General features: G+C 37.0%; 1 protein-coding gene across 4 annotated transcripts in view; it reads right to left on the bottom strand.

Annotated features, from left to right (window-relative positions):
• Window positions 1–23449, bottom strand: part of RASA2 (RAS p21 protein activator 2) — a 122281-nt gene that overhangs the window by 86015 nt on the left and 12817 nt on the right. For all 4 annotated transcript variants that reach the window (XM_021069544.2, XM_021069545.2, XM_084989877.1 and 1 more), the window contains exons 2-3: window positions 9408–9525; window positions 4943–5046 (exon numbers count right to left, since the gene is read on the bottom strand). In XM_021069544.2, the coding sequence (XP_020925203.1) occupies window positions 4943–5046; window positions 9408–9525 (222 nt within the window). The remainder of the gene's footprint in view (window positions 1–4942; window positions 5047–9407; window positions 9526–23449) is intronic.

Genomic DNA, 23449 nt, shown 5'->3' with positions numbered 1-23449 from the left:
GAGCTGTGATGTAGGTTGCAGAAATGGCTCAGATCTAGCGTTGCTGTAGCTGTGGCTGTGGCCTGGGCCAGGAGCTACAGCTCTGATTTGACCCCTAGCCTGGGAACCACCATATGCCACAGGTGTGGCCCTAAAACGACTATATATATATATATATGTGTGTGTGTGTATATATAAGTGTGTATCTATATATGTGTATATACTTCAAAAATAAATGTGTGTGTATATAGTTACATAGTACATGTGTACTATTGTATACTACAGTACTATTATACTAGTATAATAGAGTATGTGTATATATATTCTATACACTATATAAACTATATAGTTATATGTTATATAATATCTATAGTATATACTATATAGTTATGTGCTATATTTGCATACACTATATAGTGTGTGTGTGTGTATATATATATATACTTTAAATATGTAATCTATAGACACTGAATTTGTAGTTTGAAAGTTACTGTTTAGACCACAAGAAGTTATTAAACTACCAAAGTATTTTGTATATATAGTTATATATAATTTTTAAAAGGTTGCTCATTCCTAAAAGGCTCAAAACTACTGTCTATAGGATAAAGTCCAAATTCCTCAGCACAGCTTTTAGGGCCCACCACAATTTGGCCCAATTTATATTCCCGGATTCACCTTCTACCACCCTCTTCCTAACTAATTTATATATTCCAGCAGATATACCACAAACATGACTCACTTTTTCTTCTCTGCTTCTGCTAATCTCTATTATCTTGAAACTTCTTCCTTTTCCTACCTCTGTTAATCCTCCACCAAACAAAATTTATTCTTCTTTCCTCTGTGCTCCCAAGTACTTTGTCCCTACCTCCAGCACAGACCCTTTTAATATGTATTAGAGCACACATCGGCCTAATGACCTGGGAGCAACCTGAATCTCATTCATCTTATTATTCCCATCTTTTGTATGCCACACAGAAGTGTTTGCTTAACCAAATTGAGGATGGAGCCTCTGGGGTACTCCCTGATTAAGGGTTTGCTAGAAAGAGAAAAGACTAAAAGAGGAAGTCAGAAGACAACTAGGAAAATACAATGTCATTAAACTGCCTTTTCTTGACTTTCAACAAGCTGAAATGGCAATCCAAAGAGTGTAATGTGACATAGAAGTAGATGAGGTGGAAAACTATGACAATGCCTTTTGTAACAGAGAAAAAGTATTTGTTATGCATTTAACTGACAAAAGTTAATATATTTATCAAACACGGATGCATAGAATAAATTTTAAAAAGTCCATCTAAAAGAAAAATAGGCAAAAGAATTAACAATTCATAGAAAAAAATGTAAAAGACCAATAAATATATGAAAAGTTCTCCAAATTCACTAATAATCAGAAAATACAAATTGACAAAATGCTACTTTTACCTATCGAATTGAAAAAAATTTTTCAATGATAATATCCAAGAATGACCAGTGTATGGTGAAATGATTATGCCCATGCCATATTTGGGGGACTGTAAATTAGTACAATGTCTTTGGGAGCTGATATAAGAAAACATAAGTAGAGAGAAAAAAAACTTAAAAATATGTAGACCCAAAGCTCCCACTGTGGCACAACAGGATCAGCAGTGTCTTGGGAGAGCTGGTATGCAGGTCTGATCCCAGCCCCAGCACAGTGGGTTAATAAGGATCCATATTGCCACAGCTGCAGTTTAGTTCATGGCTATGGCTCGGATCTGATTCCCAACCCTGAAGCTCCATATGCCATGGGGCAGCCAAAAAAAAAAAAAAAAAAAAAAAAAAAAATGCAGACCCTTTGGCTCAGTATTTTCACTTCTAAGTATTTATACTAGAAAAAAAGACACACAAAAATTTATGCAGAAGGATGTTCACAGCAACACTATTTAGAGTAACAAAAATCAGGAACCATAAATGTCCAACAAGAAAAGAGTGGTTAAAATAATACATTCCTATAGGGATGGGTTATTTAAAAAAAAATGCAACTTTTAAAAAATGTATGTAATGTCATGGGAAAAGTATCATTAAGTGATATTAGGTGAAAAAGTCAAAAAATTGAATAAAATGCATTAAATAAAGACAAGGAAGAAACATACACATTATTAACTGCAGCTATTCTTATGCAGGGTCACTACCAGTCCCCAAGAACACAGTAATTTTGTAATTAAGGAAAAAAATTATTGTTTTCAAAAGGTTACTTTTTCTGTTCTTTTTTTAAAATGATTTTTATTTTTTTCATCATAGCTGGTTTACACTGTTCTGTCAATTTTCTACTGTAGAGCAAGGTGACCCAGTCACACATACATATTTACATTCTTTTTCTTATATTATCATGCTCCATCATAAGTGACTAGATATAGTTCCCAGTGCTACTTTTTCTGTTCTAAAATGATTTTGGCAAACGTCAAAAAAAGTTTGTCAGAAAAATGAAGAAGCCAGATTCGAGATTTAAAAAGAAATGACCAGTAAGCAGAAAAATACAGACCATTTGTTAAGGCATTCAATAACGAAAGCAGAAACAAGTTAGATGGTAGTTAGGAGGTCAAAGTCAAATAAAGCTTAATCATTTAGACCATGGGAAACAAGCATTTTCCAAATCAGAAAAGAGAGACAGAGATGATGAAATTTAGGACACAAAAAAGGGAGAATATACATGTAAATTACAGACCTCTACCTATTATTAAAATTCAAAGACAGTAGTGCAAAGACCATGAATGTGACACATGTGTAGTTTTGTCCTACTCCATGCCCACAGATCACACCTCAGACAATTATTTAAGAAACAGTGTTACTGGTCGCCAAGATAGCCAGAGAGAAAACATATGACTACATTACAAAGGCGGCAAAAATATATACAAAGAAGAAAAGACAGTCTCTTTAATAAGTGGTGCTGGCAAAACTGGACAGCTACATGTAAAAGAATAAAATTACAACACTCCCTAACACCACACGCAAAAATATTCAAAATGGATTAAAGACCTAAACGTAAGACCAGATACTATAAAAAACTCTTATTAGAGGAAAATAATAGGCCAAACACTCTGCGACATAAACTGCAGCAATATCTTCTCAGATCCACCTCCTAGAGTAATGAAAATAAAAACAAAAATAAACAAATGGGACCTAATTAAACTTAAAGGTTTTTTGCACAGCAAAGGAAAACATAAATAATACAAAAAGACAAGCCACAGAAATGGGAGAAAATATTTGCAAATGAAATGACTAACAAGGGATCAACCTCAAAAATAATACAAACACCTCCTGTAGCTCAATATCAAAAAACAAATAAACCCATCAAAAAATGGGCAGATCTAAACAGACATTTCTCCAAAACATAGAGATGGCCAAAAAACATGAAAAGATGCTCAACATCACTAATTATTAGAGAAATGTAAATCAAAGCTACTATGAGGTACCACCTTACACCAGCCAGAATGGCCATCATCAAAAAGGCTACAAACAATAAATACTGGAAAGGGTGCAGAGAAAAAGGAGCCTTCTTATGCTGTTGGTGGGAACATAAACATTATGGAGGTTCCTCAGAACACTAAAAACAGAACCACCGTATGATCCAGCAATCCCACTCTTGGGCATCTATCCAAAGAAAACCATGGCTCAAAAAGATATATGTACCCCAATGTTCACTGCAGCACTATATACAGAAGCTAAGACAAGGAAGCAACCCAAATGTCCATCGACAGAGGAACAGATAAAGAAGATGTGGTATACATATACAATGGAATATTACTCAGCCATAAAAAAGAATGGACTAATGGCATTTGCAGGAACATGGATAGACCTAGAAATTATCGTACTAAGTGAAGTTAATCAGACAGTGAGGAGAAACATCATATGATAACATTTATATATGGAACCTAAAAAAGGATACAAATGACCTTATTTGCAGAACAGAAAAAGACTCACACACTTTGAAAAAGCTATGGTTATCAAAGGAGACAGGTGGTGGGGGCAGGGATGGACTGGGGATTTGGGACTGGCACATGTACACTGAGGTATATGGAATGATTGGCCAAAGGGGACCTGCACAGAGATTTCTACACAATATTCTGTGACAATCTATATGGAAAAAGAATCTGAAAGAAAAAGGATGTATGTACATGCATAACTGAATCACTTTGTTGTAAAGGAGAAATAATCACAACCTTGTAAATCAACTATAATTCAATAAAACTTTAAAAAAAGAAAACTTATGACTACATTAAAGTGATTGATTACTTCCATTAGAAAAACTTCAAATACTGTGTTCTTCGTATAAAAACTTTTTTTTTTTTTTTGTCTTTCGTCTTTTGAGGGCTGCACCCACGACATACAGAGGTTCCCAGGCTAGGGGTATAATCAGAGATATAGCTGCTGGCCTAGGCCAGAGCCACATCAATGCCAGATCTGAGCTGCATCTTCGACCTACACCACAGCTCACAGCAACACCAGATCCTTAACCCACTGAGCAAGGCCAAGTATCGAACCCTCGACCTCATGATTCCTAATTGGATTCATTTCGTTTGCATAGACGGGAACTCCTAAAAACATTTTTTGAACCATTCAACAAACACCTACCAAGCATTTACTAAATGATAGCACTCTGTGAATGACAGTCTCTGCCTTCATCAACATCTGTTCAACTAGAACATCCAGACATTAAACAACAAACCTATGAACAAATATAATGAATACTATAGATTTAGTATTATGGTATAATGGAAACACATAGCACCATGACTAGGGGGCCTCAGTCATGTCACTTCCCTAAGGAATATCACCTAAGCTGAACATACAAATTAAAATCAGATCCAGAAGTGAACATGAAGTCTAAAGAAATGGATTAAAAATGTTGAGTATATACTATTCTGTTGTGTTCAACACTTTATACTTAGAGAACAAATGAATACAAACACCAATGTTGTGATTAAAAAAAATTATGAATAGTACATACCTATACGAAGGTCCCTTTGTAAAACATTCTTATCATAAACATAGAAAGACAAATACTGGAAAGTTCTTGGAATCTCAAAGTAAAATTCTTCACTGAAAAATGGGCTAGAGAGAAAAGGGAGAATGTTTATTAAATTTAAATTCAAGTGTCCTCAATATTTTCAATAAACTAAAATTACAGACTAAACAACAAAAAGAAAAGCTTTAAGGAATTCCTCTCGTGGCTCAGGGGAAACGATTCTGACATCCATGAGGAAGCAGGTTCGATCTCTGGCCTCTCTCAGTGGGTTAGGGATCCAGCATTGCCATGAGCTGTGGTGTATGTCGCAGACTCAGCTCAGATCTGGAGGATCTGGCGTTGCTTTGGCTGTGGCGTGGGCCAGCAGCTGTAGCTCAGATTCAACCCCTAGCCTGGGAACCTCCATATGCCGTGAATACGGCCCTAAAAAGACAAAAAAAAAAAAAAAAGAAAAAAAGAAAAGAAAAGCTTTAAGAGTTCCAAAATAATTCTCTATGCTGTTTCAACTAAAGCCTGTATAAACTAAGTTGAATTCTGAAAGGACCTCAATTGCCAGTCTGGGCTTTGAACAAACAGATTTTCTGAAGTCCTGAGGCCATGCTCACCCAAAGTGGACACAAATGAGAGATGAGTACAGTGTCATTCACACCATCATACACCATCACAATCATCTCAAAAATATGTAAAGATACATTAATAACAATAATACCTAACACCTAAAATGGATGTTATGTAAAACATTATTTTAAAATAATTTTAAAATATCAAAATAGGCTATTTTTAATCAAATTTATTGAGGTATGAATTACATACAATAAAATCCAATTTAAAGTACAGAGGTTAACAACTTTTGATAAATTTATAAACCTGTGTAGCATCCATCCCAGTCAAGATATAACATTTCTATCTCCCCACACAGTTCACTTTTGTTTCTCTGCCGTTACTCTATCATACCTGCCACAGGCAACCAGTGATCTGATTTCTGTCACTACAGATCTGTTGTAGGATTTCATATAAATGGAATCAAATAGATGAAAGCTTGTGTCCAGCTTCTTTTACTCAGCTTAATGTCTGTAAGGCTTTTTTCATTTTGCTGCTGTGTATCACTAGTTCCTTTGTCTTAACTGCTGGATAATATTCCATTTATGAAAAATACACAATCCATTCTCCTAGTGATGTCATTTGCGTTGTTTCCAGTTTGGGCTATTAAAAATAAGGCTGCTATGAACATTTTTATACAAAGTTCCTTTATGCTTTCAGTTCTTTAGAGCTGCTGAGTTAAAGCAGTTTATTTTATTTTTGCCGCACTCGCAGCATATGGAAGTTCCCAAGCAGGAGATCGAATGTAAGCCACACATGCAGCAACACCAGATCCTTAACCCACGGCAGCCAGGTTGGGGATTGAACTTGCGCCTCTGCAGTTACCAAGCTGCAGCAGAGACAACGTTGGCACCTTAACCCGCTGCACAACAGCAGGAACTCCAATAAATTATTAATTTATGAGAAACCATCATACTGTTTCCAACCTGGTTATAACATTTTTACACTGCTACTAGCAATGTATGAGAGCTCCAGTTGCTCCATTTCACTGTCAACTTCTGCTGCTGAAAGTTTTTTTTAATATTAGCTATTCTACAACACTGCAAATCACCTTATTTCAATAAAAAGTTGTTTTGAAAAAAATTAGCTATTCTAGTGAATGTGACATGATAAATAAACTTGTATAATCTCTATCCCAATCAAGATAAAGAACATTCCTATCTCCCTAGAAAGTTCCTTTGTGCAATCACTCTCTCTATACTGTCCTGGAACCCAGCGATCTGATTTCTACCATGACATATTATGTTCAAGAATCTGCAGTGACAGAAATGGTTTTAAACTGCATTTCCCTGATGACTAAGGATGTTGAATATCTTTTCATGTGCTTTTTGCCCATTTGTATATCTTATTTTAGGAACTATCTGTTTGAGTTTTCTCTACACATTTTAAATGGCTGATCTGTCTTCTTATTGGGTTTTTTACCTTTTTTTGGGGGGGATGACTTTTTAAATAAATTCTGGGAGAAAGTACTTTGTTGGAATATTTTCTCTCAGGTGTGACTTGCCATTTTATTTTCTTTTGCTTTTTTTGCTTTTTTGCTTTTTAGGGCCACACGTGCAACATATGGAAGTTCCCAGGCTAGGGGTCGAATCAGAGCTAGAGCTGCTGGCCACAGCCACAGCCACAGCAACGTGGGATCCAAGCCTTATCTGCGACCTACACCACAGCTCACGGTGACGCCAAATCTTTAACCCACTGAGCGAGGCCAAGGATCAAACCCACATCCTCATGGATCCTAGTCATGTTCATTAACTACTGAGCCATGAAATGAACTCCCCATTTCATTTTCTTGACAGTGTCTATTGAAGAGTAAAAGGCTCTGATTTTAATCCTTTGATAAATCCAGATTTTCCTTTTTTTTTTTTTTAATTGGCCACATTCACACATTCACTTGGAAGTTGCCGGGCCAGGGATCGAATCTGAGCCACAGCTGTGACCTACACCATGGCTGGGGAAACACTGGATCCTTTAACCTCTTGCACTGGACCAGGGAGCAAACCTGAGGCTTCACAGAGACCCAAGTCACTATAGTTGGATTCTTAACCCACTGCGCCACAGCGGGAATTCCAATTTTCCTCTTTTATAATTGGTGCTTTTGGCATCCTAAGTAAAAAAGTGTTTGCCTACCCACAAGTTGCAAAAATTTTCTCCCATGAAATAGTTTACTTTTCCAAGTTCATTATAAGAATGCTATTTTGATATTTAAATTCTGCTATGGAAACATGAATATCAAACATTGTTTAATATCTTTTGTCAAGGGTATCTCTTTCCTGAGAATGTTTAAAGAACAAAAAGATACTTTAAAAATGTCACCATAAAATGCAATCTCTTCAGGATGTCACAACTTGAAAAGAAGCTGCTGAAATGCAAAGTAAATTACTCAAGTCATTTCTGACCCTGTCCAGAAAACAGCTGACTCAGCTTTTAATGCCTGGTCAATTTTTGTCAATATAGTTTTCACTTCAAATTTAGCCAAAATAAACTTTTAAAAGTTGGTCTGAAAATAACTAGTTTTGTAATTAGTCTCCACATAGAAGTCAATACAAAATAATTATTAGGCAAAAACATTACATATTTAAGTATTTTTCTCCTTGGCATCATTTTATAAATAATTATAAAATTGAGACTTCCTTTATATGTCATACATCCACATCCAAATATTATTTTTATTATTTTAAAACAGTCTAAAGCCAAATAAGAACAAGATGAGAAATAGTCACTAAGTTACCTGTATCACTGCATGATCACAATCTCAACAACCTAATCCCCATATCTGGGTGCCCACTCCTTTATTTTATAAATAAATGAATTGATCGATTCATTCGGAAAAAAAAACTATTCAATAAAGTGAATAAAGAGGAAAAACTAGACTTATAGAGCTTGTAGTATTAACCAATACTCTATTTTATCCACCAAATGTTCATTCTGGCAACTCTTCATCTCTTATTTTAACTCATCTCTCAATAAGACTGCATTCTTCCAGCACAGCTCTGCACTAGATTTACGTCCACAAACACTATTACGGGGAAGAGATGGCACATTTCAATTTTATTAATTAGAATTTATTATGGTACTCTCAAAGTGCTGTTACACTTTTAAAAAATGAGAACTCTACCCTACAGTTCATTCCCTTACAAGGTCCTAATTAGTTAAGTGAATTGCATAAACATTAAGGGGTAATTTAGTCTCAAGAAAAATAAAATAATGATGTATAGTCAGAAGAGTTCAAATGAGTGGCAAAATTTAGCCAAGAGAAAAAAATGAGGTATATGGTAGTTGTTTTCAAAAACATGAAAGACTGGCATATGAAAGACAGATTAAACTGTTCTCCAGAAATCTAAGGGACAAAATTAGGAACAATTAAGAGGAAGATACGTTTTGAGGCAATGAAAAGCCACAAGAAAGCAAGCACTGCGTCTATCTCGTTGTCTTGGATGTATGCATAAATAGCACCCAGCAAGTTCTTGGCATACAGTAGGTTCTCCTTTTGCTAGACAATAATCAACCAACTATAAGAGCTTTTCAAGAGGCAGAATAGTTCTAAGACCTAACAGGCTGTTTAGGAGGCAATGAAGTACTTGGTCACTGGAACACTGTTAAGCAAATGCCAAATGACCACTTGTCAAAAATAATTGTTAATGGGAACTAAGCATAAAGCATTTAGTCCAACTCAATGAACATTAAAGCTTCCTCAAATTGAGATACTGTAATTCTAAAAAAATGAACTCAAAATCTAAAAGAAAAATAAAACTTTCAGGTGAAGAAAGTCTTTTTGATGATTACAGTCTGGAAAAATGTCTAAAATCAACATATTTCATATTAATAATTTACTAATTTTTTTACCAACCTTAAAGATTTCTCAACAACTTGGGTACGATAAACTTCTTCCTGGTCCAAATTTATGGTACAGAAACAATCTCTCATCTTGTTGGGTCCAAGATACGGCAATAAATTTTTCGCTTCACCTGGTGGCACAAAAATTAAAACTGGTGTTAAATATCATCAGTTACTTCATGATAAGCCTTATATAGGATAAATTAAATAGAACATATAAGATACAGCAGAGAACATATAAGATGTAGCACAGAAAAAAAATCTGTATTTGAGAAAAGATGATCAATTTGGTCTAAAGAAGAATGGTGAGATGGAAGGGAAGAGCTGTGTGAAAAGGAGCATGTGAGGTCATATAATATACCATGTACATCTGGGATCCTAGAAAAGAGCAATGTCCCCACTTGTACTCTCCATCCCTACCAACCAGCGCCACCCCCAAGGATTGTCTCCACAATTAACCCCCCTTTTCCTGTATCATCATTAATTTTCCCCTCTACTGCATCATTCCCATCAGCCCATAAGCAAGCTTTGATATTCCCCAATTTAAAAAAAAACAACACACACACAGGAGTTCCTGTTGTGGCTCAGAGGGTTAGAAACCTGACTAGTATCCATGCAGATTCACGTTTGGTCCCTGGCCTCCCTCAGTGGGTTGAGGATCTGGCGTTGCCATGAGCTGTGGTGTAGGTCACAGACCCGGCTCAGATTTGGCATTGCTGTGGCTGTGGTGTAGGCAGGCAGCTGCAGCTCCAATTTGACCCCTAGCCTGGGAACCTCTGTATGGCACAAGTGTGGCCCTAAAACACACACACAAATCAAATCTCCCTTTACTCTGCCTCCTCTCTCATTATATCATTCCATTTCTAGATTCCCTTTCACAGCAGAACTTCACCAAAGAAATCACCTCTAGTCATTGTCTCTAATTCCTTCTTCAACCCCATGATGACAGTAAAACTGCTCTGGCCAGGGTTACTAATGCCTTCTATGTCGCCAAATCCAATGGCATTTTTCTGTCCTCATCGCATCTAATCTGGAAACACTATTTAACATAAGTGAATGCTAACATCCCTCCTTAAAACTCACTCTTTTCTTGGTTTCCACAACACGATATTGCTGGTGTTCCTCCTGTATCATTGGCCCGCTGCTGACCTCTCTTCCTCTTCATCTCTAAATGTTGCAAAGCTTCAGAGCTCAGTTCTGAACCATCTTCTCTTTTTTTTTTTCCTATGCAAATTCCCTCAGCGCATGGTGTTAATGCTAATGCCTCCTAGATTTCAGGGCTGACTTCCAGGCTCAATTTCTCCTCAACAATAGACATAAACATTCAACTGCATTCTTAGATATCTGATAGGCTTCTCAAATTTAACAAGTCCCAGATCAATGATCAGATTTCCTCCCCTAAAACACACTCTTCACCCAATCTACCACCCTCTTCCTCTATTTTTCTCACTATGCTCCCCCAATCTCCCACCCTCACATCCAGTCCATCAGTAAATCCAGCAGAACTCCAAATACCAAATCCAATGACTTTCCCTTGCCTTCATAAGCATCACCTACTCTCCATCAAGCAGTGTGATCATTTAAACATACTATTCAAGTCAATCATTCCCCTACTCCAATACCATTCCATTTCACTTAGAACACAATACCATTTCTAAATTCCCATTTTCACGGTCTACAACAGCCCTACTGAATTATCCTCTCCTCCCTAACTTCTCCCACTGTCCTCAGTGTTCATCGTCTCTCCATTCATCAACCATATCAAGCTAGTTCACTTAGGGCTCCTGCCTGGGATACTCTAACCCTAATTCTTCCCTAGATGGCTGCCTCTTTTGATCATTCAAGTCTCAGCTCAAATGTCACTTCCTCAAAGAAACCTTTCCTGACCATTCTATCTAAAGTAGACAACCCTGGAGTTCCCGTTATGGCTCAGCAGGTTAAGATCCCAACTAGTATCCATGAGGATGTGGGTTTGATCTCTGGCCTTACTCAGTGGGTTAAGGGCCCGCCATTTCCATAAGCTGTGGTGCAGGTTGCAGATGCAGCTCGGATCCCGTGTTGCTATGGCTGTGGTGTAGGCCAGCAGCTACAGCTCTGATTTGACCCCTAGCCTGGGAACTTCCATATGCTGCAGGAGCGGCCCTTTAAAAAAAAAAAAAAAACCAGACAATCCTGCTACCATATTCTATTTCTCTGTCTGTTTTCTTGATAGCATTTACAACTACCTCAATCTCTTTCATTTTTACTTAAGTGTTTATTTCTGGTTCCCACATTCTTGAGTTCTTGATTCCCTCATTCAAGGCCTGAGAACTTGTTGATCCCCAAGATCTAAAATAGTGACTGTCATACAGTTGGCATTTGACAAATATTTGCTGAATGAATATTGAAGAATCAGGTAAATCTAGTTTGAAAGGTCTTGAGAGACGCTCATGGGCTAAAAGGGACACAAAAAATTGTGGATGCTAAAATCAGATATCAGTGTACTAATTAGGAAAGCAAGGTAGTTGGCAAAAGAGAAAGAACATGTCCCTGAGAATCATGAAACTCATGTTCCTGTATTACCCCTGCTACTAATCAGCCAAATGACTTTAGATAAATCTCTGAAGAACAGTTTTCCTGATGAAAATCTGGGCTAGATAAACTAAGGTCTCTTCCTACTTACCAACTTTAAATCTAAAGACCATTTAAACCAATATATTTTAAAGAAGTCTATTAGATAAACTTACGAAGCACCTATGAAAAATTCAGTAAGCAAATGATTTTTTAAATTAAAATTAGAAAAAAGTCAATGGAAAGGCACCAGTAAGATATGCATGGTTATTAAGTTTGTCATTGAGAGATTCAAAAAAAAAAAAAAATCAAATTCCACTTCACCAAATAAACATTCTTATTATATTCATCTCAAGATAAAATAAAGGAATCCAATCTTTTAAATGATACCCAAACTGCCTATTATGGGTTGGCCTGTCCAAATTCACTAGTTTCCTAACAGGAAAAATGATATATATTTGAATTTGTATAACTTGTATCCATTTGCTCTCCTCTTCCTCAAAAGACTAGATGTCCCTCCTCTTATCTGAAGCTCCTCCACAGCTCATCCATCTACCTATGCTCTCTACCTCAATCCCCTGGAATGAAAACAAATTTGTAATTAAATCATAACAAACACGCTCCATATCTAATGAAGGATTCTGGAATACTAAATCACTGCCCTTAAACATGGTGCTGTTTCATTCACACAAGTACAATTTGAGAAAATTATCCCATATTAATGTACACATATTCCACCACCCACCTAAACTTGACATTATCAGATACTTACTTAGAATAAATAAAATCCAAGTCCTCTGTAATATACAAAATGCACTCACTTTCTAGAAAAGCAGTTGGCATAATCTTTGAATATCTGTCACTAATGTTCAAAATAAACTACACTAGAAATAAATTCATCAAATCAATGCTAAATCACCCATGCTAATATGTTCAGTCAGCTATCAAGACTTTAAAACTGTAACTTCAAACTATAGTAGTAATTAATTGGCACTTCATAAAAACATAATAATCAACTGCCACTTTATTTTAAAAAATCAAAAGTGAAGTGACTAATGGTTAGAGAAGTAATAAAAATAGCATTGTACTCTATATCTCTAAGCAGAAAAAGATCATTTTAACAGCACACATTTTATATCGTGCTACACAAAAAGACAACATATGAAGAATTTTATATGGTATTTGTAGTGCTTCCTGGATTTGAAAGAGTGATTCTGTTCCCATGTTAGCAAAATTTTCAGCTATTATCTCTTCAAATATTTTCTCTGGCCCTTTCTCTCTCTCTTCTTCTGGCATCCCTATAATATGGCTGTTGGTGCGTTTAACATTGTCCCAGAGTTCTCTTAGACTGTCTTCATTTCTTTTTCATCTTTTTCTTTTCTGTTCCACATCAGTGATTATGAGGAATTTTATATTTTTATAAGATTACACTTGTCCTGTGTGTGATATTTTCATAGGGCCTCTCTAGCTCTAGCTAATTATTGTATATATATAAGCAAGTGCATTAGACAAAAAACTAATAACTGCTGCTTAAAAGGCAAGCTTCCAGCAAACTTATTCTATAATCTCTGCTCCAATCCTTCCCCTCCTACTCAAAGCCTGAATCTACAATTTGGCTTCCGATCCTGTTTATTTACTAGAACTTTCAAGAACACTAATTCTGTTAAGGGCTACTGATTCAAATGATTGCTTTTCTGGTCTTATTTAACCACACTTCAGTATTTGATAACACTAAACTTTCCTCAGTTTAGGTAACCCATTCTAACAGTTTTTCTTTTATTCCCTCTTTCAGGCTTTTCATCCAGTACCCACACTTTTAAGTGTCAGGAAACAGTCAGCATCCACAGACCACTAAATTCATCACACAGGTGGAAAAAAAATTTCAGATTTTTTTTTTTTGGCTGCCCCATGACTCATTGAGTTCCCAAGCTGGGGATCAGATCTGAGTCAAAGTTGTGACCTATGCCACAGCTGTGGCAACACCATATCCTTAACACATTGTGCCTGGTGGGGGACCAAACCATAACTCCAGAGATGTCACTAATGCTATTGCAGCACAGTGGAAATTCCTCAGATTTTTTTAATATGTCAGTATAAAACAATAAAAATACACTAAAATACAAATAGTTGTAAAGCTTCTCAATATTATTTGATGGTATTATTTGAAATTTTTCTCAATTTATCTATAGCTCATTTGATGATGGCTAGCCTTCAGGAGGATCAGGTCTGTATCTGTGGCAGATATGGGGCTCAGTGTTTATCATCCACTTCAACATCCTCCGGTGTATAACTTCCCGTACTGCACAGACTAGAAAGCTAAAAATTAAATTTCTCAGCATCACGTGCAGTTAGGGTTGTGAATGTGATTTAAATTCTATCAATTAGGAGTTTCCATTGTAGCTTAGAAGGTTAAGAACCTGACGTAGTCTCCATGTAGATGTGGGTTCAATCCCTGGCCTCACTCAGTGGGTTAAGGATCTGGTGTTGCCACAAGGTGCAGAGTAGGTAGCAGATGCAACTCAAATCCGGTGTTCCTATAGCTATGGTGTAGGCCTGCAGCTGCAGCTCCAATTTGACCCCTAGCCTAGGAACTTCCATATGCCACAGGTGTGGCCATAAAAAGAATACATACATACATACGTACATACATAAATCCAATAATTAGACGCACTCACTAGAAACTTAAAGGGAGGTTTGCATTTAGGTTGCTTCTACTAGCAAGTACATCATCACTGAGATGTCCAAGTTTTCTGCAGTAGCACTTGCTGCAGTCCTTATATCCTGTCACAGGTTTCATAGATACGAAGAAGAAAGGTACAAGACATCCATTCTGTCACCCAGGTTGTGACCAGTGTGGCTTGGCTCTAGAGCCAGTTGCAGTGACAACAATTTACTGATGAAGATGGCTGCATGTCAATGGGTGTTTCATAATAGTGCCAGATTCCTGATCATGGCAGAGGTGGCAAAGTTCTAAGACTAACAGCTAAAAGTTACAGCTTCCAAATTTCACAGACATATTTCTGATCCCAAAAGAGGTGATAATTCCCTTTGTGGCCCAGATGCAATGTGGTTTTTGACAGCCATTCCTAAAAGTTTGACCAAAGTCTGTTTCTTTAGTCTTTCCAACACTTCTATAAGCCACTTAAAATCTTTTATTAAATCTCCTTCTGCTTACACTAGCTAGAGCTGATTCTGTAATCTAAGGCTGACTAATTTCTTTTCTTATCCTTTTTACCTTCTCTAACAAATTCAGAAACCCTGGCTCACATTACTGGTCATCAGAGTTTGGTAAATCTTTCGGCTAGATGTGGCTGTCTGGATCAAACATGGACTCAGACATTATGAAGCAGTGTCTCACTGACAACTACTTTTATTACTCCATTGGAGAATGACTTGACTAGTATAGTAAAAGTAAATGCTTCAGTTTGGGAAATGAAGGCAAATAGATCTTAATTCTCTGCATGGTTGTATCTGCCTTTGGAAAACATTTCTTCATTTCTTACTGCAGCATTTGGATGTGGTTTTTAAAACATGCTCAATAATATAGTATCATGAATTTGGGAGTGCCAAATTCTCAACATTCAAACCACGTGCACCATTCTGGGTACCTCCATCTTATCCTTAAATTTGCATATCCTATTTTGACTCTAAAGTAGTAAGATTAAAGTATTCAAGACAGTCAATATATTGCTAAGGCATGACACTTGAGCAAGACAGCTGAAATAATGGAAATGGTTTTTACTTGATTTTGAATTAAAGTAAGAAATATTTTTAGCTTATTCTTCATTTTAAAAGTTCTGTACATGCCAAGGTACTAAAATATGCAGAGGTAGATACTTGTCCTACAAAGGCAGATGTATTATTGGCCTTACAACAAATAGTATGGATCTGATTACATTTAAAACTATCACTATTTCCTTTCACAATCTATCAAGATCAGGATGCATACCACTGACAAAACAACTGTTCCTCTATAAAGAAAGGAGGCTGCCCTTCAAGCACAACATCTTTTATTCTGTAACATTATTTTTGTTGAATTCATAACTAGTACACTTAAAAACTTTTCTAGTCTACATGACTAACAACATAATTGTTAACCAAAATTGTTTTCTTAATTGTGTCTCTTACAGAGTACCCAAAATAGTATCCATGAGGATACAGGTTCAATCCCTGGCCTCACTCAGTTGGTTAAGGATACAGGGTTGCTGCAAGCTGAAATGTAGGTTACAGGTGTAGGTGGGATTTGGTGTTGCAGTGGCTGTGGCATAGGCTGGCAGCTACAGTTCTAATCAACCCTTAGCCCAGGAACTTCCACATGCTGCAGGTGCAGCTGTAAAACAAGAGAGAAAAAAGAGTCTCCCCTAAAGCATGGATTTTTAGAGATGAACTAATCCTCCACCAGGCATTTCTTCTCTGTCACAGATGTACTGTAAGTTTGCCAAGAACACCTTCACACTACACATCACTGGTTTTGTCCAACCATAAAAGGAAACCGCCACCTGCCAATTTATGTGATAGTAATTGTTTCAATGCATCATACATATCTTGCATCATATGCAGAGAATACAATAAAATGCTATATTTAGCTTTGGTCCCCATCCTTCATACTGTTGCCAGTTGCTTTTTAAATATATAAACACGTACATCACTTCTCACTCAAAAACCTTCAATGACTCTACCCTATCCAGCACTGCCCACCTTGGGCAAGATGGATGGCTAGATAGATATGCAGATAAGCAGACAGAAAGACAGACGGATTTAAGGGTAAAATCTAAAATTCCTTAGTCTGGCATAAAAAACCCTTCATGATCTGGCACAACCTACTACTTAATCTTTATCCCCACAAGTTATCTTCCAACAGTACTATACCTTTGGTTCCTTGTACTTTAAACTGTACTTCAATATAGTTTGAAAACACTGTATTCTCTCATGCCTCTGTACATCTGCAATATGATTTTCATTGTATGGGATGCTCTCACTGATGTTCCCCCCCAAAAAGCTCTGCTTTAGGGCATCTTTGTAAAGTCTTTCCTCAACTCTTAGGTAGTCATGTAACCCTTTCCTCTACTTCCTACTGCTTCTTACATGCACTTCTACCACAAGGATCATATCATACTGACTTGTACTTCATGCGACAAATATTTAAGTTCCTACAGCAGGCCCAGCACCTTTCTAAATGCTGGGACTATAACACTGAGTAAAAATAGTTCTCTGCCCACATGGTACTGCTGTACAATCTAGACAGAGGGAATAAACATCATAAACTATTAAACAAGTAGGTATAGAATACTTACTGCCATGGAAGAAAACAATACAAAGTAAGAAAGTTTGGGAGTGCCAGACCCAGAGGGCAGAGAAAGGGAGGAGAGTAATGTTATTTTATACAGGGAATCAAGGAAGGCCTTTCTATGAAGATATGTGAGAAGATACTTGAAGAAGATGAAGAGGGAATGAGCCTTGTATAAATATGGAGAAAAAATGGACAAGCAGAAAGAATAAAATACGCAAAGGCCCTGAGATAGGATAGATTGGCACACTGAAGGAAGAGCAAGGAGGCCAGTATGGCTGTAAAACAATAAGCAAAGTAGGAAGAGGGAAAAACCGGTAAGAGATGAGGTAGGAGTGAGGTTGAGCCCAGTGGAAAGTCTTGGGCTTTTTTCAATGAGATGGGAAGCTACTAAAGGATTATGGGCAGAAGAATGTCATGATCTAACTTTTCTTCTAAAGAATCACTGAAGAAGGAGATGGGGGGAAGCAGGAAACTAGATAGGAGGCTATTGTAATGATCTTAACGATAGATAACTGAGACTGGGGGACAGTCCTAGAATGAAAAGAAGGGGTCAGCTGGGCTTATGTTTTGAAGAGAGCCCACAGGATTTTGGATGTGGGTATAAGAAGAAAGGGGATCAAGGATCACTTCTTCTTCTTCTTCTTCTCTCTCTCTCTCTCTTTTTTTTTTTTTTTTTTTTTTTTGCTTTTACTTATTTATTTATTTTAGGGCCGCAGGTGCAGCAAAGAAAGTTCCCAGGCTAGAGGTCAAATTGGAGCTACACCCTATGCCACAGCCACAGACACACGAGATCTGAGCCGCATCTGCAACCTACACCAGAACTCACAGCAACTCCAGATCCTTGACCCACTGATGGAGGCCAGGGATGGAATCCTCATCCTCATGGATACTAGTCAGATTCGCTTCCGCTGCGCCACAATGGGCACTCCAAGGATCACTCCTTAAAGAATTTCAGACAGAGTAGCTGGATGAATAGAGATGCCATTTCCAGAGGAAAAAGCCTCCTGTTGGGAAAGAGGGAATCGAGAATTTGTACTGGGTGTATTAAGTCTGAGATGTCTATTAGATAACTAAGTGCGAATGTCAAGCAGGCAAAGAAGTCCTGGCTAGAGGTAAAATTTGAGAATCATTAGATGTCCACAATATTTACAAAATCCATAAGACCATACAGGATCATAAGGACAGTAAACGTGGAGAAAAGAAAAGGATTTGAAAACTGAGCCTCAGAGCTCTCCATCATTTTGAGTTAGCAGAGTTAAGAAGGACCGAGCAAAGGAGACTGCTACATGTCTCTGCTGAATATAAACTTAAGGGATGGGACCAACTCTTAGCACCATGCTTAGCTTGTAATAGATAATTAAATATTACTGAATAATAATAGTATGTTTATAACTTTAGCATGGGTAAAAAGAGGTTCTAATATCACAAGTTATAAAACTGCATATAAATGTCTTTTTATATGTTTGATATAAAGTGATCCAGGTCAACTGCTCCAAAGCTTTAAAAAGAAAATGTCTCCTGCATACAGTTACCAAAAGCAATAAATTTAAGAATCTACATTGTGTTAATAGAGAGATATCACCCTGAAAATAAATCAATCCTGAAATGTGCAGCTTCCAACATTTACTGAGTGCCTACTAAGATGCTAGAAATACAGTGGTGAGAAAAATAGACAAAACACATCGTCACTGAACTAACACAGATGGACAGACAGATAATAAATAAGATAAATAAAATGGTATGTTAGTATTAAGCAGGAATGAGCACCACACAAAACAGCAAAGGGAGGGGAGCCAAGGAAGGCTCCACCTAGAAGGTAACTTCTGCATAAATACACAAAGAAAGAAGGGAGACAAGTAAACATTTTAGAGAAAGTAGCTTTTAGTCATTGGCAAAAGTAAACAATTTAAACCGAGAAGATAAACACCACTGGGAATCAAAAGTGATAACTTAGATTAACAGAAATAGAAAGATGGCCAACTCCCTGTGTACAAGATCAATGATTCTGTGCAAAGGTCATGAGTAATAAATCCAGATCCTATCATATAAATTTTACCTAGGACTGGAATTCCAAATATAAGGCTATTGGGTAGAGATTCTGGTATATATGCTTCTGGACATGTATGCAAGTATGTACATTTGAGGGGGAACTGTGTACATGCATTTATATCTATAGGTCTTATGTGTTTCTATGTGTCCTAGAGGGGGGACACTACTGGGATAAATAAGAAAAAAAGATAAATATTTATTAAGCAGCTGCACATGCCAAGGCAATGCTTAATATTTTCTCAAATACTTCATTTAGTCTATATGACAACCTTGTGATGTAAGCATTTACTGTTCTCTTTCACAAAAATTTTTATTAAAAAATCACAGTTACAACATAGCTGGTACAGTGACTTGACAAGAAATCAAATTCCAAAGCCTAGTCTATCCATTACTATTAATGTCTTTCTGAATACAGCAGTGCTGAGAGGAATAGATAGCCATTCTCTCTGATATTATCTTAAGAGACCCTGTAGGATCTCCAATCTATTTCAAAGGATATCTTAAGCACAGAAATAAGAGCCAACACAGACCCCAGTGTGATTAACGCTCAAGAGAAATTGCAAAGGGCCAGGGTCAAGGTCCTGGACAAGATGATCCTAAGAAAAAGATTATTTGGAGTGGGAAGAAAGCTAAATCATAGTAATAGCTGTCATTTATCAAATAAATACATACATTACACATAGGAGATGTTTTTTAGAGACTTCATAAATATATTTCACCTAATCATCACAACAACTTCTTCTAAGTAATTTTTTTTTCTTTAAATACAGCGATCAGAGAGAGGAATAACATTCCAGGAGTAAGGCACAACATGAAGAGGTCTGAGAGGTAGAAACAAGAAGAGCATCTTCAAGAAGGCTAAGGCATAGAGAGATGAAAGAGGAACAAGAAGAGATAAGACTGTAAAGGAAAGGCAGCTTCAGAAAGTATCTGGAATGCCAAGCTAAGGAGTTTTAACTTTATTCAGTAAGCATCAAGGGTCACTGAAAGTTTCTGTGTGGTCAAAACTATGCTACAGGAAAATTACTGACAGCTACAGGGCCTACACTAAGGAAATGAAAAGGCAATGGGGAAGGGAGCGTGATGTGATGGACTGGGAGTCTGAGGTTAGTAGACAGCAAACTATCACATTTGGAGTGGATAAGCAATGCAGTCCTGCTATATGGCACAAAGAACTATATCCAGTCACTTGCGATGGAACATGATGGAGGATAATGTGAGAAAAAGAATGTATATATGTGTACAACTGGGTCATTTTGCTGTGCAGCAGAAACTGACAGAACATTTACTGAGCCACTGCATTGATAATGCCAGATCCTTAACCTGCTGAGCCACATGAGAACTAATATTTCTTAAATTTTTACTGAAATATAGTTGATTTACAGTGTTGTGTTAATCTCAGGTATACAATAAAGTGATTCGGTTATACATACACACATATACACACACACACACACACGTTTTAAAATTATCTTCCATTATAGGTTATTATAAGATATTGAGTAGAGTTCCCTGTGCTATACAGTAGGTCTCTGTTGGTTATCCATTTTATATATAGTAGTGTGTTTATTTTAATCCCAAACTCATCATTTATTCCTCTCCCTCAGTTTAATTTTAATTTCTGCTATAGGATAAAAGACGCACATATTTCTGAAAAACATACAGTACTGATGTAGTAAACCAAGTTGAACAAATTCACTTTGGAGATAGATCTGAGTTTCAACACAAGTTTTGTACTTAATGATCTGCATGTCCTTAGTCTTAACCAACTGCTTGCATAAAAAGAAGTAATTATAATACTTCAGGGACTACTATGAGAATTAACTGAGGTAAAGCACTTACCACAATGCCTAGAACAGAGTAACCACTCAGTAAATGGTAACTAGTAGCACCCTTCCTTGGTTAGGGATTGCTAAAAATTAGCATCTGTCCACAAATTCCTTCACCCTAGCCATTAGGTCCTGACCAAAAATAATCTGTAGTTTAACAACTGGATACATCGGAGGAGCTCATTTTTTCCTAAATGAGACTTTTTAAAATTTCTATTAGAGGAAAACGTATGGAAAACCACCTCCTTTTCTATACCTTATGCTCCACATCTCTGAAACGAAGGGTTTTAGAGAACTATTTCAAATTGGGGGTTTACAAACTAGGAGTCAGCTAGTCAAAGACTTACTTTGTTTGGATTGCATAATATTAGAAAAAATGTAGCCAACACCTATAAACGGGGAGAGTTAATAATAAATATTTCTGGTTTCTCTTTTAAGAATCCAAGACCTAGAAGTTCCCTTGTGGCGCTGGGTTAAGGATCGAGCATTGTCCCTGCAGCAGCTGGGGTCACTACTACGGTGCAGGTTCGATCCCTGGCCTGGGAACTTCCACTGGCCATGGGTGTGGCCAAAAATACATAAGTAATCAAAGATCTGGTAACATGGTTCTGAGTAGAAACTGCAGACAGCATCTTCTTTTTAAATCCTAACAACCTCCATACCTGGCTTTACTTCACTATGCCTGGTCTCTGTAGATTGGAGTTTGCAACCCCTTAATGAGTTAATCTTCTAGGTTCCCATAGCTTTAAGACCCTGAGAGATAACACATGAAATTTTTTTTTTTTTTTTTGACCACCCCATGGCATATGTTGTTCCCAGGACAGGGATCAGATGTGAGACGCGTTTGCAACCTAAACCGCAGCTGCAGCAATGCTGGATACTTAATTCACTCTGTTCGTCCAAGGATTGAACCTGTGTCCCAGCGCTTCCAAGACACTGCTGATCCCACTGCACCACCAGCAGGAACCCAACACATGACATTTTTTGAAAAGGCACATGGCAACACTGATTTCAATTGTTTTTAGATAGTGCTACCTATGGCCAGTTTGATAAATACTATAAAAACCAGATATACATTTATATGAAGTAAATTGTTTATCAAGAAAACTATGGACATATACTTTACCGATTATCACCACTGCTTATGTTACAGCCCATACTTAACTGAGTACACAGTGTACCAGGCAGTGTACCAAGTCATCCAATCTTTCTACAACCACTCTGTAAGATCAGAGTAACTACTATTATCAAATTATACAAAAGGAAACTGAGGTTCAGAGAGATTAGATGATTACTAGAAAAGTAGCAGAAAATCATGCTTTCAACATGCAAATTTTCACTTATCATTCAATCAATTTCTATATACCTAATATAATAAATACTCTGTACAGAATAAAGAAATCTTACAGAAGATAAGAGCACTCTCTTGCTCATTTATCTTTAAAATTCTCAGTAGAGAAAGGGAGAGAAAAACTGTCACAATCACACATGACCTTCCAAAGAGTTTCATATTCACCCTCTTCAGAATTATGTTAGATTGCTCCAAGGGTACAGTTGCAAAAAAAGGAGTGGGGGTGCCTACGAACTGTTGAAGAGAAAAAAGTTATGCAGCTGTTATTTCCTTCTTTAGTAGTCACCCTGAAAGCACCACTGGAAAACTAACTATACATTTGTGATGTTATTCAAGCGGAGAACAAGTCACCAATAAGCATATGGTGACTGCTGGAATACTCACTAACTAGGAAGTACGGTTTTCCAATGCATAAATTAACATGATCAGATAAGTGGACTGTCAAGCAACTTTTCTCACTCCCAGTAAATGATAAATTATCTTTAAAAAATAAAATCCGAGGAGTTCCTATTGTGACTCAGCAGTAATGAACCTGACTGGTATCCATGAGGATGCAGGTTCAATCCCTGGCCCTGCTAAGTGTGTTAAGAATCCGGTATTGCCGTGAGTTGTGGTGTGGGCTGCAGATGCAGCTTGCATCTGGTCTTGTGGCTGTGGCACAGGCTGGCAGCTATAGCTCTGATTTGATCCCTAGCCTGGGAACTTTCATATGCCACAGATGCGGCCCTGAAAAAAAAAAAATATATATATATATAATATATATATATATATATATAATCTGAGATTATATATATATATATTATATATATATAATCTGAGATTCTATAATCCCACTCAACTGGTAATCTTAAAAAATCAACATATTACATAATTCCTATCAGAAATCTGGTTCTACCTAAGAAGAAGCACTATGATATTAACCTGGTACCTGGAGGTTAATATCATATGGGGAATAAAGTTTCACTAACTCCATCATGGAAATAAGG

Source organism: Sus scrofa, chromosome 13 (genome assembly GCF_054392235.1).
Source record: "Sus scrofa isolate SSC_HxYL_T2T_F1_AM1 chromosome 13, Sscrofa_HxYL_maternal_Yorkshire_Landrace_v2.0, whole genome shotgun sequence".
Classification (NCBI taxonomy): Eukaryota; Metazoa; Chordata; class Mammalia; order Artiodactyla; family Suidae; genus Sus; species Sus scrofa.
Note: the sequence above shows the minus strand (reverse complement) of the source record. Positions and strands in the feature narration are given on the sequence as shown.